Source organism: Acomys minous (genome assembly GCF_964271855.1).
Source record: "Acomys minous genome assembly, chromosome: 2".
NCBI lineage: Eukaryota > Metazoa > Chordata > Mammalia > Rodentia > Muridae > Acomys > Acomys minous.
Window position 1 is genome coordinate 71,890,806 of NC_140484.1, and position 19,297 is coordinate 71,910,102.

Here is a 19,297-nt window from a genome sequence, read left to right on the forward strand (position 1 = left end):
ACCCGCCTCCAAAGAACTATAATTCAAACCATAGCTCTCAGGAAGAGGCAGGGCTGGGGAGGGGGAGATCCAGGGGACATTTGTGGGGTTCCTGCTCTGTCCCCCACATGCCCCGGCCTGCGGGGTTTGACTAAAATTGGGGAGGAAGTTTACCTGTTGAAAATGCAAGACACAAAGAAGGAGAGCAAGTCTGATTGAGCAAGCTCTCAAACTTTATTAGTCAGGCAGCAGCTTTTATAAGTCAGAAGGCAGGGGAGCATATTGCTATAGCAACCCAGCTGCAGGCTTTTCTCAAAACACAGGGAATTCCAGGCAGGGTCATAATGTCCTGCCGCACAGGGTATCTGGCTCCCTCTTTGTCTAGTCTAACTGCTAAACCATAACAGGGTCGCTCCATCTCTATCTGTCTTTAGTCTAACTGCTGACCCACAACAGGGTCAGCTAGTTTCTGGTGAAAGGCAAGCTCTGGGAAAAACAGAGACTTAAAGGTGCAGGCTCTGACAAGATGGCTGAACATTGGCCATATGGCCTAGTGTCCCCAACACCCACACACTTTTCTTCCTTGACTATCAGTGAGTAGTGTTCCACTTTATAGCTAAGAAAACTGAGACACATGAAAGAGTAATTGAGATAAAAAAGAAAACAGCCTGGACGTGGTTGTGCACGCTTTAACCCTAACACGGGCCTGGGGGTACAGACAGAGGGATTTACACAGTGAGACCCTCTCTCTGAGGTGGGGGTGGGTGGGGGAATGGAATTGGGACTTGACTGAGGGTCTAAGATCCATGATTTTTCCAATGCACCACTAACAAGGCTTTCTGGCCCTCACAGGAGAGTGAGGTCCCGCATTCGTGGCCCGCACTCTGAGGGAGGCTCCAGGAGGCTGGAAGTGGGAGAAAACAGGACCCCTTTTGATGTCAGAAGAGGCAGAGTTTCTAAATCTCCCAGCTGAGCACGTCTTACTCCGGGGCTGGCTCAGGAGGGTCCAGGAATGCCTCCGGGAAGGACCACACCCCCCCTCGGCCCCTCCCTCCCCTCTCTCTGGCAGCCCCACCCCCAGCCTCTGGCAAGATCCGATCTCAACAGTGGTGGACACACTGACCGGCTGCTCCAAGTCACCATGGACCCTGAAGGTGAAATAAGTCACTGCTTTGTGTCCCTGTTTCCAGTGTCCCCCACTGCCTGTACCCCTCCCTATTCCAGCCGTCTCTGCCCCTTTCTCTTCTGTAAAGGTCCCCTGGCCTCTCTGGCCTCCCTGTGGACCTCTTCCCAACTTCTCTTCTCTCTCACTTGGCTTAACCCGCAACGTCGTCTTCTTTGCTTCGCTGTCCCTTCTGTGGTGTTGAGCCCTAAGGAAAAGCTGACGTTGGGGAACGGAAGGGGGAAGTCGAGGTGCTGGGGGCAGATGGACTGGTGGTGGGGGTTTGGAAAGGGGAGCAGCCCTGGACTTTGCCCCTCGCTAGCAGCCAAGGGAAGCACAGGCAAAGTCCTGCCTCATCCCAACGGGAGGTTGGAGGGGTAAGTGGGGGGAGGGGGTGTAGTCCTGCGCTTGTGCCCAGGCTGTGGGGTCTGGCCTAGGAGTCACAGCACGTGTTTGAGTCCAGAGTGCAGCAAAGGTAGGCTGCAGGACAGTGGGTAAACTCTACATTCTGACAGGCTCTGTTTTTTTTTTTTTTTTTTTTTGCATCTGTAAAAGCGACAATAGCATTAGGGCTGGGATGTACCTAGGTGGTCCCACCCTTGTTGAGCGTGTTTAACATACCTGGCAGGTATGTAACTATTTGAATCCTTTGTGTTTCCCTTCCCTCACTGGGGCCTCGTCCTACCCCCGCCCCACACTCTCTCCACTTTCCTGCTAGCTTGCAACTCCTCTGGCTCGACTGTGGAGCTTGCTCTGGACCTGTATCTCTCCTTAGCACCCCTGGAATTCCCTGCGTAGGCTAGGCTGGCCTCGAACTCAGTTTGCTTACCTCTGCTTCCCAAGTGCTGGGATCAAACAACAAATCATGTCACCATGCCTTGTCTGCCTTAACCCCCTAAAGTCACATTGACCTGGATTTGAGTCCTGGGGTAATCACAGCTGTGGGAGCTCTGGGAACTTACTCAGTAGGATCCTGAGTTTCTGCACCTGGCAGATGCTGGGGGGCGGGTAGGGCAGAGAGACAGCCACCTGCAGCGGTCCAGCCCCTGTGGGGATGAGTTCTTTACTGAGGAACCACAGATGGGTTTCCAGGGAGGGCATGAAAGCCCAGCATGAATAATGAAAATCTGAGAAAATAGCCATGTATTCCTTTTTCTGAGAAAGGGGTGCAAAATGATAATTTTCGTCATACCCAGGCTTCTAAATTTATTTATTTATTTTTTTTTACTTTTGAAGACTTATTTCTTTATATTGGGCAGCGGTGGCACACACCTTTAATCCCAGCACTCGGGACGCAGAGGCAGGTAGAACTCTGTGAGTTCAAAGCAAGCCTGGTCTACAGGGTGAGTTCCAGGATAGCCAAGGCTATATAGACAAGCCCTGTTTCAAAAAACAGAAATAAATAAATAAATATAAAATAAAAATTTTAAAAAGATTTATTATTTTGTTATTATGTATACAGTGCTCTGCCTGCATGTACACCTGCAGGCCAGAAGAGGGCATCAGATCACATTATAGATGGTTGTGAGCCACCATGTGGTTGCTGGGAATTGAGCTCAGGACCTCTGGAAGGGCAGACAGTGCTCTTAACCTCTGAGCCGTCTCTCCAGCCCCCTATATTTATTTTTAACTTATCAGTATTGAGCGTGAGTTGGGGTGTGACGTGTCACAGCATGGAGGTCAGGGACATCTTTTTAGAGGCTGTTCTCTCCTTTCACCTTTGCAGGTTTCTGGGAATGGGGCTCAGGGCCTCCCTCACTGTGGACCCCTGAGCTGGTCCACATGGCTATCCTCCAGACTCTGCCTTCCAGGTGCTGAGATTAAAGGCGCGAGTCTGGCTTTGTTTATTTTTAGTGGAGTATTTTTTAGTATTTTCAATTCTGTGTCTGGCTGACAGGAGGTGTGTGCACACGTGTGGGGTTGCCGGAGGCCATAGGCGTTGGGTCCCATACAGTTATAGGCAATTGATGCGTGTGCTAGGAACAGAGCTCCTGTCCTCTGCAAGCGCGCACTTCAACTCCAAGCCGTCAGTCTACACAGGGTCATTATCTCCAGGGAATTGATTCATAGCCCCAAATGGCTTGGAACTCATCAGGTAGCTCAGGCTGACCTTGAACTTACAATCCTCCTGTCTTGGCCTCCAAGTGATGACATTACAGGTCTGTGCCCCACAACAGGCTCAAGGCCCAATTTTTTTGTTTGTTTGTGTTTTGTTTTTCAAGACAGGGTTTCTCTGTGTAGACTTGGCTGTCCTGGACTCATTTTGTAGACCAGGCTGGCCTCGAACTCACAGCAATCTGCCTGCCTCTGCCTCCCGAGTGCTGGGATTAAAGATGCTTAGGACCCAAATTCTTTTTTTTTTTAAATAATTTATTTAACTTCATTTTATGTGCATTAGTGTGAAGGTGTCAGAAGGTGGAGTTACAGACAGTTGTGAGCTGCCATGTGGGTACTGGGAATTGAACCCGGGTCCTTTGGAAGAGCAGACAGTGCTCTTAACCACTGAGCCATCTCTCCAGCCCCAGGACCCAAATTCTTAATAAGAATAAATTTTTTTAAAAAGATTTATTTATTTATTATGTTTACAGTGTTCTGCCTGCATGTATACCTGCAGGCCAGAAGAGGGCACCACAAGATCTCATAGATGGTTTTGTGAGCCACCATGTGGTTGCTGGGAATTGAACTCAGGACCTCTGCAAGAGTAGCTGGTGCTCTTAACCTCTGAGCCATCTCTCCAGCCCCGTTAATAAGAATAAATTATAACCTCAGAAATTCGGCTGGGCGTGGTGGCGCATACCTTTAATCCTAGCACTTGGGAGGCAGGCAGATCGCTGTGAGTTCGAGGCCAGCCTGTTCTACAAAGCGAGTCTAGGACAGTCAAGGCTACATAGGGAAACTCTGTTTTGAAAAAACAAACAAAAAGAAAAAAAACAAAACAAAACTCACAAATTCAAGGACAGTGTCTAAAAAGATGCTCAGTAGGTAAAGTGCTTCATGCCTCACCAGCATGAAGACCTGAACTCAAGTTCACCAGGACCCACATAAAAACTAGACTGCAGTCCTCACCCTGAGTGTGCGGGAGGCATGGGGGGGGGGGTAGGCAGATCCTTTGAGCTCTGCAGCCAGCCTGTTTAGCCAGTTTCTGAGTTCCAGCTTAATTCAGCAAGAGTCCTTGTCTTTAAAATAGAGAATGATAGAAAAACGCACTAGTCGTTAGCCAGGTGTAGTGCCACACACTAATCCCAGCACTCAGGAGGCAGAGGCAGTGGATCTCTGAGTTTAAGGCCAGCCTGGTCTACATAGACTCAGTATGGTCAGAGCTACAGAGTGAGACCTACCTTGGAAAAAAAAGAAAAGTACACTAATCATCAGAGTCACCTACATAAAATCCCATTACTACCATATGCCATATATATATGTGTGTGTGTGTGTGTGTGTGTGTGTGTGTGTGTGTGTGTTAGAATATATGTATAAACTTCACTGTGCTGTGTTCTTTGTTGATAAATTAAAAATACTATCTTCCCAGAGGACTGTGGAATTAAGGACCATCACAAAGGGTCGGGTACCCACACACGGGCTAGTGAGGAGACTCTCAAATCTGCCTCTGTATGTTGCCTCTGCTGCTGCTGCTGCTGCTGTTGTTTGAGACAGGGTTTCTCTGGGCTGTCCTGGCTGTCCTGGAACTCACTCTACAGACCAGGCTGGCTTGGAACTCAGAGGAGATCTGCCTGCCTCTGCCTCACGAGAGATTGGGTCCCACCTTTGGAACCCTGGACTCAACACTGTCATGTTTGTGGTATCAGACGCCAAGTTTTCCCTATTGAGCAGCTACTGTGATGTTGCTTCCTCCCGCTTCATCATCACAAACTGGAGATGGAGGGTACCACTGAGCCATTGCCTCTGGTGTCCAGTGGTTACGCCCCCTGGACTCTACCTCCATGGCATTCCTGGTCCTTTCTCTTCTGTTTTCCTCCTCAGAGCATCCTGCCTGGTTCTGGTACATCACAGCCTCACACACGCGACAGAAGGTTGGCTAGGGCTAAGTGACCTACATAAAATAAGGCAAGGAAAGGGAGTGACTCCAGGCTGGGGAGTCAAGGAAACAAAGGGGCCAGTCCAGAGTGTGGCCGAAGAGCTGGAAGCCAGCAGACAAAGGCCAAGTACTGGAGTCAGGGAGTGAGCACTGCTGAGCCCAGGCGAGCTACCTAGGGGCTGAGCCCCATCCCTGTGACCTTGAGAAACAAGCCCTAGCTGTCACAGTTCACTCTGGTTTACTGCCTCTTGCCAAAGCCCTTTCAATAGCTTCCTAGCCAAGAACTCTAGACATAGCTTAAATGTATTCATGTGTGTGGGTAAGCACGTGCCACGGCCAGAGGTCAGAGGACAGCTTCCGAGAGTTCTCTCCTTCCACCACGTGGGTTCTGGGATTAAATTACAGCATCAGACTTTTGAAGGCAAGCACCTTTTCCCATGAGCCGTTTCACTGGCCTTTAAATACTGAAACTTCAACTTTTATCTTGTTATCCTCTTAACTCTGATCAAAATTCTACAGTGAGTTCTTGTTGCCCAGGGAGCAGAACCGGGTTCTGAACACTCCTCCAAGCCCGGCTCTGCTTGGCTCATTCCAACACTCAACCTTTTCTGTCGTCCCTTTCTCAGTACCTGAGCCTCATCTTCCAGAACCTACCACCTCTCCAGGGCGCCTGGGCCTCTCTCTGCCATTGAGCGCTCTCTCCGGTCAAAGTCTAACTTGTCTTTAGAGCCGGCCCTTTGCAGCCTCACCTCTGCCCTCACACTCTCTGAAAGTGTGTGTACCGTCCTGGCACTGGGTGAGAGGGGAAGCTTTTCTTTTCTGTTCCGAGGAAGTGAGGTTATTGGAAAGAATTAATTAGGCCGGCTGCAGTGTGGACTAGCCTCTGTCTCCACCTGGTGTTGGTTGAATGAATCAACCAATAAGCAGAGGGAAGAGCAAAGCTTTGACACTCAGACTCCTGACTCCCGATGACACTGGTGGCCAGGCCTGGCTGCTCTCAGACACAGAAGTGAGTTGTCCCCTTGCCCTCCTAACAGGCAGCCCTGTGACCCCTGTGACACTCACTTGGAGTCAGGATTGCAATCCAGATGCTCCAGGCCACTCTCAGAAGGCCAGCGGCAAGGTCCTGGAATCTTGCAGAACTCCGTACTGACAGAACATGTGGTCTGGCCCACCGTTTTCTCTTTTCTGAGAAAAGAGAAGTTCTTGCCAGAGCACCCTGGCTCCCTAAGGGGACTGCTCCAGTCCTGTGCTGCGTCACCACCACAGCCGGTGGCTGCCCCATGGGAGGGTGGTGGGCCTGGAGCGTGGGGTGTCCTTTGTCCACAGATTTTTGGCTTCAGCCCTGTCTGTCTTTGCTGGAACCCAAGGTGACTGCAGGTGCGACTCAGGAAAAGGATGAACAAAACTGAGCTAGATCAGTGACCATCCCTTCCCAGGGGTGAGGAGTCCCTGATAGGGCCAGCCTGGCTTTATGACGCCAAGCTCACACTTCCCAGGTGTGCGGACTTGCCCTGTTTTGTCCCTCCATTTCCTTACCTATAAAATGGGTAGAGTTGTGGTTGTGAAGGTTAAACTGTAAATACCCTGATGAGACTCCATATGCACCTGGATGCCTTGTAATGCGTGTCGGGGAGGGGGCGGTACATGTGGAGGTCAGAGGTTAATCTCAGTGTCTCCTCAGGAGCTAATTCACCTTGGTTTGGTTTTCTCTGGGCGTTACGTGTGAGTTCTGGCAATCTTCCTGCTTTCACGGCAAGCACTGGGCCACCCGCCAAGGTCAGGACGAAGACACCCTAGGGAGGACAACGTTATTCGTTGGCTGTGACATTGGAATAATGATCTCAAAAAAATAATAATAGGAGCCCTGGGTGTGGTGGTGCACGCCTTTAATCCCAGCACTCGGGAGGCAGAGGCAGGCGGATTGCTGTGAGTTCGAGGCCAGCCTGGTCTACAAAGCGAGTCCAGGACAGCCAAGGCTACACAGAGAAACCCTGTCTCGAAAAACCTAAATAAATAAATAAATAAAATAATAATGATAATTAGAATTTCCTGGAAACTTCATGCTGTAGCCAGAGTGGAGAAGGGAGTCTCCAGGAAGGAGGCTCAGGCAGGTTTACTGCTCAGACCACCTTGCAGGAGGAGCAGCAGTGATGATGGGCAGGACCACGCCTGATCAGGACTGCTTAGCTTATGCTTCTTGGCCTGTATTTAAATCTAAACCCCACGTGAAGATCCCAGTGATGGCTCAGGCTGGCCTTGAATGTGAAATTCTCCTGTCTCAGTATATTTAGTAGCTGTAGTTACAGGCTTTGACCACCACGCTTGAACCGCCTTTTGGGGGTTTTGTTTGTTTGGTTAGTTTTTGGTTTTTCGAGACAAGGTTTCTCTGTGTAGCCTTGGCTGTCTAGGACCACTTTGTAGACCAAGCTGGCCTTGAATTCACAGAGAGCCGCCTACCTCTGCCTCCTGAGTGCTGGGATTAAAGGTGTGCGCCACCATGCTGGGCTGTTGGAACACCTTTTTTTTTTTTTTATTCATTAAAAAAAAATTTTTTTAAGCCTTTAATCCTAGCACTCAGGAGGCAGAGGCAGGTGGATCGCTGTGAATTCGAGGCCAGCCTGATGTACAAAGTGAGTCCAAGACAGAGAAACCCTGTCTCAGAAAACAAAACACTTTTTTTTTTTTGAGACAGGGTTTTTCTGTGTAGCTGTCCTGGACTCACTCTGTAGATCAGGCTGGCCTCGAACTCACAGCGATCCGCCTGCCTCTGCCTCCCAATTGCTGGGATTAAAGGCGTGCGCCACCACGCCCGGCTCACATTTTTTTTTTTTAAGGAAAAGGTCTCAAAGGGGCTGGAGAGATGGCTCAGCGGTTCACAGCACTGTCTGTTCTTCCAGAGGTCTTGAGTTCAATTCCCAGCAAACACATGGTGGTTCACAACCATCTATAATGTGATCTGATGCCCTCATCTGGCCTGCATGCTCACCTGCAGATAGAGCACTCAGGAAAAAAAAAAATCTTAAAGAAAGAAAGAAAATGTTTCACGTAACTAAGGCAGGTTTCAAACCCTGTACGTTGTTGGGGGTGACCTTGAACTTCTGATTCTCCTGCCTCCGATTTCCAAATGCTGGAATTACAGGTGTGCTGAAGATGGGACCCAGGCCTTCCTGTGTGCCACGCAAGCACTCCGCCAAACTAGCTATATGCCATCCCTGTCATGTCAATTTTATTAGAGTTTTATTCACCCCAGATAATCAATTAAAAAGCTATCCAATGAGGGATCAGGTTTACCGCTGGGTGAAATTATCCTCTGGCAGTCCAGGTGCCTGGGAGGAACTTCTCCACGGATAATGAGGCAAGAACTTCAATTAGGCTGAGCGCTGTCCCCACCCCCTCCCTCCCCGGGCCCTCCTCCTCCTCCTCCCGGCGAAGCTCAGCAAGGCTTCCCTCTGAAGTCAATGCCTTCCAGGGACAGCTGCTAATTAGGAGAGCGAGCCGGGATATTCAGAACCACTCTCTGGGATCTCTTCTGTTGAAAATGTTAGCCAATAGGGCTGAGAGAACACCAGATGTGTTTGTTTATTCCCCCAAGTGGAAACAGTGGGAGCCGTGCGCCCTCCGCCAGGCAGCCAGCCCCGCCCCCCCCTAGTCTCCAAGACGTCTGTGTGGGGGAAGTCAGGGGGCTGAGGCAGCTGGCCAGTCCTAAAGCACTTGCTCTGGAGCCGGAAGAGCAGGTGCTGCCTGTCATGCCCCAGCCTCGCCACTCTCTAGCTCTGCTCCAAGAAGTTAAAAAAAAAGTTTCCCTTTTCGTTTCCCAGCCTCGATTTCCATCCATAAACACGACTGTTGTGTACCGTGGGGACTGTAGGTAATGATACCCACACAATAGTTCCCTGGTGTGGTGGGCAGCAGTGTGTGATGGCGATTGATCTTCTCAGACTCAGAAGCTCTCCCAGCAGTTAGATTCTTGCTGTGCGTTCCACAGGGTACCTAATCCCTTTGCTGGGGCCCTGGGGTCAACAGTTTGCACAGCTCTCCACTTGGGCAGGGGACACAGAGACAGCCCAGCAGTTAGGGCGCAGAAGCTGGGGTTAGGTCCCCCCCCCCCCCCCCCCCCCCCCGCACATCCAACAACCGCCTGGGACTTCTGGTTTCCAGGGTTACCAGTTCACATAGTGAGCACACATATGTGAAAGCAAAGCACTCATACGTTCAAAATAAACAGGTCTTAAAAAATGAGTTAGAAACGTATAAGCCAGACGTGTGGTGCACGCCTTTAATCCCAGCACTCGGGAGGCAGAGACAGGCAGATCTCTAAATTCCAGGCCAGCCTGATCTACAGAGCAAGTTCCAGGGCAGCTAGGACTACACAGAGAGAGACCCTGTCTCTACCGCTGCCCTCCAAATCCCTCAAGTAAGGGCTGGGGTAGAGCCTTGAGATGCTTACCTGGCAAGTGAAAGGCTGTGGGAGGTGGTTGCATCCACACTCTGAGCCCTAGCTCTTTTTGGCCCTCTTCCTCCTCCTCTTCCTCTCTCCTCACCCCATCGCAGGCTGGCCTCAAGCTCTCTCTATGCCTCAGCCTAGGGAGTGCGGGGGTGGGGTGGGGTGGGGGTGTTACTGATGAGCGCCACCTCTCTTGGGGGTTTCCTGTCCCTGCTTCTGTCATCTTGATGCTCAGGGGCGTGGCTGGAGCATGGCTTGCTACAGCGGTCGGAGCACAGGTTCCTGTTTACTTATGAACATAAGTCAATGATTTTGGGTAATTTCACCAAGCTGAACATCTTCACCCTAAAAAGGTCCCAACAGTGTGTCCTTCAGTCCTAGCTTCCAGCAGCCACCACCTTGACTTTCCCGACTTGTCTTCCCTGGCTTTTCATATCAGCTGAGTCAGATTGTGTCATGTCACACAAGGATTGGTGTTTTAAATTTTTATATAGTTTTTAGCCAGGCGCACGCCCTTAATCCCAGCACTTGGGAGGCAGAGGCAGGTGGATCACTTTGAGTTCGAGGCCAGCCTGGTAAACAAAAAAGCAATTTCAGGACAGCCAAGGCTACTCAGAGAAACCCTGTCTTGAAAAACAAAAAACAGACAAACAAAATTACATAGTTTTTAATTTTAATTTTTTTTTTATACATGGTTGTGAGCCACTATGTGGTTGCTGGGAATTGAACTCAGGACCTTTGGAAGAGCAGCCAGTGCTCTTAACCTCTGAGGCAGCTCTCCAGCCCCTTTTCTTTGTTCTTTTTGGGTTTTTGTTATTGTTTTTGTTGAGTGGAAAAACTTGTTATGTAACCTCAAACTTTCGATCCTCCTTCCTTGGTTTCCCAAATTTGTGGTTTAGGCCATCACCGGGAGCCTCGGTTGTGAGCATTGGCTCTTTCGGGATGAGCACTGGCTGCCGTGAGGACCACACCCTCCGCTTGTGCCCTGCCACTGACACGACTCTCAGCCTCCTCCTCTTGAGACAGGATCTCACTGACTGCTCTGGCTGTTCTGGAACTCACTCTGTAGACCAGGCTGGGCTCAAACTCAGGGAGATCCACCTGCCTCTGCCTCCTGAGTTGCTGGGATTAAAGGCGTGCACCAAGGTGCCCGGCCTTCTTCTGCTTTGTCTTTATTTCTCTCCTCTTTTCATTCATGTTAATTAAGACTGTTATTTGTACAAAATAGTTTCCGACAGGACTACAGTGCACTTTGATCTTCGAGCCATCACCCTGTCTTTCCCTTGCCTCTCTCTAGTCTCCATCTTCCCCAGATAACTCGCATCTACTTTTGTTGTTTTCCAATCTAGACTCCACGTCTGAGAAAAAACACGTAATGTTTGTCTTAGCATGATTTCCAGTTTGAACCATTCTTCTGCGAGTGTTATAATTTTGTTTTTTGTTGAGGCCAAGGTTTCCCTGTGCGCGCACACCGTGATTTCTTCATCCACCCTTCTGTTGATGGGCACTGGGGCTGACTCCATGACTTGGAGTCATTTGAATAGTGCTGCTGTTATGATTAATAAAAAGAAAATAAGATATTAAGATGCCAGGCAGAAGATACTATGTTGTAGAGGAGTTTATTAAGTGAGCATGGGGGAGGAGGAAAGGGGGGAGGGGTACCCCAGAGAGACAGAGACACGAAGAGAGGGAGAGTAAGAGGGGTAAAAGAGGGGGCCACGTGGACGGTTTGTCCTTTTATATGGCCCTGGGCAGGGCCACGCCCCTGAGGCAGGTAAGCGATGACATCACATGTAGGCAGACTGAAACAGAATGCTAAAAGCTGCAGTGAACATAGGTGCGACCCTCACCCCCTCTGAGAACTGAGCCCAGCCAGGATCTGCAGCAGGCTTCAAGTGGGGCGCCACCCGGCCACACCCCAGTTCTTGCTGCTGCTGCTGCTGCTGTTGCATTTAACATTCATTTACTCTCTTTTTTTGTGTCTGTCTCTGTGTGTACGAGTGTTTCTCTCTCTGTCTCTCTCTCTCTGTCTCTCTCTCTCTCTCTCTCTCTCTCTCTCACACACACACACACACACACACACACACACACACACACGCCATGGAGGTCAAGAGGACAACGTGTGCAAGTCAGTTCTTTCCAAACTCCATGTGGGTCCCAGGGATCAGACTCAGGTCACCAGGCTGGGCAGCAGGCACCTTTTACCCTCTGAGCCATCTTGCCCTTCACATCTGCCACCCTTTGGGTGTGAGATGGACTTGGAACAGCTACAAGTCTGGGATCTCCCACCCCCTCCCCCACATCCGAATGCAGTTGATTTACAATGAGCTGGGACAGCTGAGAGTTAAAACAGCCTTTCCAGATGGGAGGGAGGGGAGCCGGCCCGGTGGGGTGGGGTGGGGGGCGGGTGTTGCTCAGCACCCGAAGCCAGTGCCTCACACCCACAGCTTCGACTTCCTCGCCTCACAGGGTAATTTTTGACAGTGACCTTGCAACTCTGTTGCCATCACACGCCACCCAGGCTGCTTCAGCCAAGGCTACTTAGTTGCTAAGTTTGCTAAGCCCAATGACCCACTTTCCGTCTTTCACTTGCGCTGCCCATGCACTATTTATTGAGTCTTCTCCCGGCAACCCTTCCCCCCCCCCAAAAAAAATCCAAACATCCGCTGTTGACTCTTCTCTGTGCGTCAACCACACCTCTGCCCGCACCTCCTCCCCCACAGCCTCACTCCTCCTCGGCCCAGGATCTCTTGGGAACTGACCCATCTGCCTACTCTGGCTGTGCACCATTCACGGTTCTACGTCAACACCTGCTGAGAGCGGCCTGTTTCCCTCCCCAGCTGTGCTGCGCAGCCTCACCACCCAGCACCACAGGAAACAGTGAAATATGGTTTCTGTGCTTTTGAAATGGGAATGACCCCTGTGGGGAGGCTGAGGTGAGGTACCCACACAGCTGGGCCTCCTGGTGCTTCCGGTGCTTTCCCCGCCTTCCTCGGCTCTTCTTCTTGCCCAAACTTCTCTCCTGGGATGACTCCTGTGGTCTCTGTTCCACCTCCTGGAACACGAAACCAAGGTTTTGACACCTAACAGCTGCCAGTTCGGGCAGATCCCACCTCATAAGTGGCTCTCTCCTTTCCTACCCCTCAGCCTCCCTTTGTCGTCTCCATCTTCAGTCGGTGGCTGAGGTGACTCTTCTAGAAAAAAAAAAACCATAACCACAGCACTTCACTTCCAGCCCTGTGGTGGTTCCTGGGATCGGCCCAGATTGCCAAGCTAAATAGTTCAATCCTCTTAGGCTCTGGCTCACCTTCCGTTTCTGCAGCGTCTCACCTTCAGCCCTCTCTTCCTGCTTTTCAGCTTCAAATCTCCACAACCTCAGCCACCTCTGCTTGGCAAACATGACGCAGCCTTCTCAGGGACACAGTGTCACCTGCTCAGCACCTGTCACACTTGGGGAATACTTCAGTCATTTCTGTAGCCAACACAGCTACCATCTGCCAGACAACATCCCTCTGATCTTAGGAGCCCAGGGTCCCTGAGTCATTATCCCTGTCACAGGCAATCAGAGGCGGGAGCTGTGGACTGAGCCAAAAGAGGCTGAGACACTATGGAAACTCGGGTCATGCCCTGGAGTTGTGTGCCAAGTCACTGCACCAAGTGGATTGTCTGATGACATAATCTCCTATGCCATTACCTCATAGCTGCATACTCGCTATTGCGGTACGAACTTGTCAATATTTTGCCATTTCTTTTTTTTTTTAAGATTTTTTTATTATGTATACAGTGCACATTAGATCACATTATAGATAGTTGTGAGCCAACATGTGGTTGCTGGGAATTGAACTCAGGACCTCTGGAAAAGTAGTCAGTGCTCTTAACCTCTGGGCCATCTCTCCAGCCCCCGCCATTTCTTTTAATTACTCTTTCACATTGTTTGTTTGTTTTAGAGTCAGGACTCTGTGTAGCCCTAGCTGCCCTAGAATTCTAGACAAGGCTGGCCTCCAACTCACAGAGATCCACCTGCCTCTGTCTCTTAGAACACTGGGATCAAAAGTGTGAGCCACCACACCCAGCTACTTATGAAAATTTGTATAGCTTAGCACATTGAGCATTTGGTTGCTTTTTTTTTTTTTAATATTTGTTTTTGAGACAGAATTTTACACTGTGACTCAGGCTGTTCTGGAACTCGCTGTGTATGTAGCCCAGGCTGGCCTCAAAAATAGTTGAAATCCTCCTACTTCACTCTCCCACATGCCCGAGCCTCATGCTGGGCCAGGAACTGGGGTTCTATCAGAGGGACAGGACAGGACTGTGGTGTACATTGCTGGTACCTTCTCACCTAGCAGCGGTCTATAGAAAGGTCTGAGAGGAAAGTGGTGACAGGAGCAAGGAAAGCGGCCATGCGGCCCAGGAACAAAGATGAACCATCTCAGGCTGAGACCTGGGAGCGACAGGAAGACCCACCACCCACCACCATGGCAGCTCTCAGCTGCCAAAACAATGGGTCGGGAGTCGGGTACGTGAGGAGCGTGGCCAAGTGCAGAAGATGTGCTTGGCGGTGCACAGTGGCAGAGTTGCCAAACACAGAAGTAGCCGGTCAGTGGGTAGTGGCGCACGCCTTTAATCCCAGCACTCGGGAGGCAGGAGGGGGTGACTTTGAGTTCCAGGCCAGCCTGGTCTACAGAGTGAGTGAGCTCCAGGACAGCCAGGGCTACACAGAGAAACCTTTTCTTGGAAAAATAAAGCAGAAGTGGGCAGGAGGCAAGTGATAAAAACTGTCATCCGGAACTCTTAACTGTAAGGCAAGAACTCAAAACAGAACTCTAAACACAGTGTGGCCGAGTGGGAGTCCAGAGTCCAGCATCAGAAGGGGACAATGGTGTCAAGGGGTAAGGAGGCATTTTGGTTTACCAACCAACAGGATTCAAGTCAAAACCGAAATCCAGAGACCAACATGGAAATCCAAAGGTATTCAGGAAACTGAGGCAGGACTGCCTGGAGTTCAAGGCCAGCTTGGGTTCCGTAGTGAATTCCAGGATAGCAGGGGTGAAAGAGAGGGAGGGAGTCGGAGTCGGAGTCGGGGTTGAGGAAACCAAATTGTGTAAAGGCTGCAGCTATTTTACCAACCGACAGGTGGCAATGTTGCATCGTGTCTGGATTTTTGTCTCTGCAGTGGCTGGATTCTGAAGGCCCAAAGGTGGAAAGGCCCTTCAGTCGGTGCCACACACAGAGGTGAAGGACCTTAGGGAAACCATGTCTCTCCCCCTTACTCCCTCGCTCACAGCTCTGGAACAGTACATAACCGAGCCTGCTTTGCAGCAGCACTAAGGCTTTGCCTGCAGCCTCCTTGCTGCCAGGCATGTCAGCCGATTTGTGTTTCCTCTGTGGTCCTCTGTTGCTGTAAACACCTGAATTACCAGCTTTATAATATTTAGCGTTCGGCTGTGATTGAGGCTTGGTGGTAGAGCAGTTTCTAGAAGCATGAGGACGTGGTTTAGATTCCCACCGTAAATAAAGCACTTGGTGTCCCGGACATGCTCATGGTCTGCTGGAGGGCTTCAAGGCAAAAATAGCTAATCCTTCTTGAAAGCAGATGAAGGGCGGCAGGGCAGCCTTCAGGTGTGCACACGTCTGTTACCCACGCTGTCAAATATTGAGGGCGGGGATGGTGCATGTCTCTAAACCCCGGCACTCAGGAGGTTAGGATGACTGGGCGTCCAGGGCATCCTGGGCTACATAAGTAAACCATGTCCCCAAAACAGAATACAAATCATCTTGTTGGTAAATAGCTTTGAACAGAACAGTAGCTTTGATATATAAAAGACAAGACGCCAGGTTACATTTGCATTTCAGATAATGGGCCGTGTTTTCTTACGCGTTTTTTAAAATTTTTTTGGTTTTTTTCGAGACCAGGTCTCTGTTAGCCTTGGATGTCCTGGACTCCTTTTGTAGACCAGGCTGTCCTCGAACTCACAGCGATCCACCTGCCTCTGCCTCCCGAGTGCTGGGATTCTTACGTGTTCTTAAACATGTCACCTGGGACAAACTGTACAAATTACCTGAGCAGCTGTGCCCTCAGATTTCAGTACAGAAAGCAGAAGGGCAGTTGGCAAGGACAGGGGGGGGGGGGCAGCTGCTGCTCAGGGCACAGAGCTCTAATTCTGCAGGAGGAGCAAGCCGTGTGCGTGTTAATAAGACTACTGGACTCTAGTGTGATAAGAGGGCTCGCTGCCTGTTGTGTCTCTAAGCCAATTAAGGTTAAAAGCAAGATGTATAGAGCTGGAGAGACGGCTCAGAGGTTAAGAGCACTGACTGCTCTTCCAGAGGTCCTGAGTTCAATTCCCAGCAACCACATGGTGGCTCACAACCATAATGTGATTTAATGCCCTCTTCTGGCCCATAGGTGTACATGCAGGCCGAGCACTGTATACATAATAAAATAAATAAATAAATCTTAAACCAAACCAAAGCTGTATGGTGGAGGTGACCTAGCGGGTGAAGGTGCCACTGTCAGGCTTGGCAGGCCGAGTTAGTCCTAGGGCCAACATGCTTTGGAAAACCAACTCTTGCAAGTTGTACTTTGACATCTACTCAAGAGCAGTGACACCTGCATACACACACACACACACACATACACCGAATGTAAAAAAAAAAAAAACCAAAATGGAGGTATGGTGATAATAGGAAGGAGCAAGCGCCTGCTTCTACATTTTATTTATTATTGTTGTTGTTGTTGCTGTTGCTATTTTGGGACCAGGTCTGGTCAACTCTTCCTATTGGTATGCCTCGCTATACCAGCTTTCTTTCTTTCTTTCTTTCTTTTTTTTTTTGAAATTTATTTATTATGTATACAGTGTGCCTGTGCGTACACCAGAAGGGGGCACCAGATCTCATTACAGATGGCTGTGAGCCACCATGTGGTTGCTGGGAATTGAACTCAGAACCTTTGGAAGAGCAGACAGTACCCTTAACCTCTGAGCCATCTCTCCAGCCCTATCCAGCTTTCTTATAAAACTTTGAAAAAAATAAAAAGCCAGGTGTGGTGGCGCACACCTTTAATCCCAGCACTCTGGAGGCAGAGGCAGGCGGATCGCTGTGAGTTTGAGGCCAGCCTGGTCTACAAAGTGAGCCTAGGACAGCCAAGGCTACACAGAAAAACCCTGCCTTGGAGGGGGAAAAATAACTTTGATGCTTATTCAAAGCTTAACTTTGCTGTTAAGTATTTTGGTGTCAAAAGGGAAGAAGGGCAAACTCAACAGAGCTCTCTCTGGTTCCTCCCCAGGCCTGCATCTTCTGCTGCCCCCTACGACCTTGGCAGCCCTGGTCCACAGCTGGCTGCAAGAGGACTGCCCGGGCCTCAATTTTGCATCCTTGGTCACCGGGTCGGCCCCCTCGCAGGCTGCGCTGTGGGCCAAATCCCCCGGGGTTCTAGCAGGGCGACCTTTCTTTGATACCATCTTCACTCAACTCAACTGCCAAGTGTCTTGGTTCCTCCCGGAGGGATCGAAGCTGGTACCTGTGGTCAAGGTGGCGGAGGTCAGGGGACCTGCCCACCACCTGCTCCTGGGGGAACGGGTGGCCCTTAACACCCTGGCCCGCTGCAGTGGGATCGCCAGTGCGGCGGCAACAGCTGTGGAGGTGGCCAGGAGCACGGGCTGGACCGGACACGTGGCGGGCACCAGGAAGACCACGCCGGGATTCCGACTGGTGGAGAAGTATGGACTCCTAGTGGGCGGGGCCGCATGCCACCGCTACGACCTGGGAGGGCTGGTGATGGTGAAAGACAACCACGTGGTGGCAGCGGGTAGCATGGAGAAGGTGAGTGCCCCCGGCTGAGCCTCTGTTTCCATCCTGGCCCGCACCTCAGTCACTGCACCAGAGACTCCCAGCCGCAGCCTGGTGAAAAGTGATCCCAGGGGCGGCGGGGGGGTGGGGGGGGGCGGCGGAGGGGCGGGAAGGGGGTGTGTCTCCAAGCCTTTCCATCTGTAGATGCGGCTTCAAAGCGTAGTTCTCTGGGCCCCCACAGGGTCCAGTGCTTGGCTACCCAACCTCACCGTCTCTCTAATTGGCCTGGCAGGCAGTGCTGAGGGCCCGGCAGGCAGCCGATTTCTCCCTGAAGGTAGAGGTGGAATGCAGCAGCCTGAAGGAGGCGGTGCAGGCAGCAGAGGCTGGGGCTGATGTGGTTATGCTGGACAACTTCAAGCCTGAGGTGAGAGGGGCTCTGACTCCTGGGCGGGGCTTGTTTCTGGGTGCCTGGTATTGGGGACTCACCTCCCCTTGACTTGTATCTTAACAGGAGCTGCACCCAGTAGCCGCTGCACTTAAAGCCAAATTCCCTAACGTGGCTGTGGAAGCCAGTGGGGGTGTCACACTGGGCAACCTTCCCCAGTTCTGTGGGGACCACATTGACGTCATCTCTTTGGGGATGCTGACCCAGGCTGCTCCAGCCCTGGATTTCTCCCTCAAACTGTTTGCGGAAGGGGATACTCCAGTGCCACATGCCCGCCTGTCCTAAAGCCGAGGAAGATGCCACCAGAATGGATTACTGTGATTTCCTGGGCCCCCTCGGGTCACACATTTTTAGATTCAGAGGCTAACAGGACACACCCGGCATTTACCTAGGCTTCCCGGTAGCTCTGCCGCCTCCAGCTTGTGTCACCTGCCGGGACTGCCTTTGGTTTTGCTTGCCTCGGTTTTCTCATCTATAAAATAGGTCTAATAAAATGTTCAGCCTTACTGGGCTGCTGATGACAACTTCCTCACAGTGGTCGGTCAACACTATAAATCAGTACCACAGCCAGGCCTTTAATACCACCACTTGGGAGGCAGAGGCAGATGGATCTCTGTGAGTTCGAAGCCAGCCTGGTCTACAAAGTGAGTCCAGGACAGCCAAGGCTAACACAGACCCTGTCTTGAAAGAAAAAGAAAGAAAGAAAGAAAGAAAGAAAGAAAGAAAGAAAGAAAAATCAGTACCACTTATCTATGCTAAGACAGACACTTGTTTTCCAACACTACCCTCTGGAAAGGTTGCCCCTTTAACAGTTGGTGTTTCACAGCAAGACTCTGGCAGGCAGCAGCTGACACCACATGGCCTGTGTGCGCAGCTGAGGGGTGGGGTGGGGGGACACATGACAGGAAGTAAGCCGTTAGCACAGCCCAGAGCACTCCTTTCTCCTTCTGCGGTGTTGAGGATGGGGCCTGGGCTACGGGCAAGTCCTCTAAGCACAGCTCCGTCCTCAGCCTCTCTTCTTCTCTTCCTCCTTTGCTGTGCCTCTTCTTCCCCCATTCTCGGCCTCACCACGTAGCCCAGGCTGGCCTTGTCTCCGCTGCTCAGGCTTCGCTCTGCTTCTAGCGCAGAGCATCGCTTTTCACACGTGTAAATCACCCTGGTGAGATGTGCACGTGGAGTTGTCTTTTTTTTTTTTTTAAGGTTTATTTATTTATTATGTATACAATATTTTGCCTGAATGTACACCTGCAAGCCAGAAGAGGGCACCAGATTTTATTATAAATGGTTGTGAGCCACCATGTGGTTGCTGGGAATTGAACTCAGGACCTTTGGAAGAGCAGGCGGTGTTCTTAACCTCTGAGCCATCTCTCCAGCCCGCATGTCTTTTTTTATACCAGGAGCTATGTCATAGATTTGAAGGTGCGTGGCATCGGGTTTGCCATCCAG

The 19,297-nt window shown here is 50.8% G+C and overlaps 1 protein-coding gene across 1 annotated transcript; it reads left to right on the plus strand.

Annotated features, from left to right (window-relative positions):
• Positions 1 to 1,036: 1,036 nt before the first annotated feature.
• On the plus strand, positions 1,037 to 18,375 carry QPRT (quinolinate phosphoribosyltransferase). Its single transcript, XM_084774125.1, has 4 exons — positions 1,037 to 1,133; positions 16,904 to 17,439; positions 17,699 to 17,830; positions 17,918 to 18,375. Exons 1-4 carry the CDS (start codon positions 1,121 to 1,123, stop codon positions 18,134 to 18,136), a joined length of 900 nt encoding a protein of 299 aa, XP_084630251.1. The 5' UTR covers positions 1,037 to 1,120; the 3' UTR covers positions 18,137 to 18,375.
• The last annotated feature ends 922 nt before the right edge of the window (positions 18,376 to 19,297 follow it).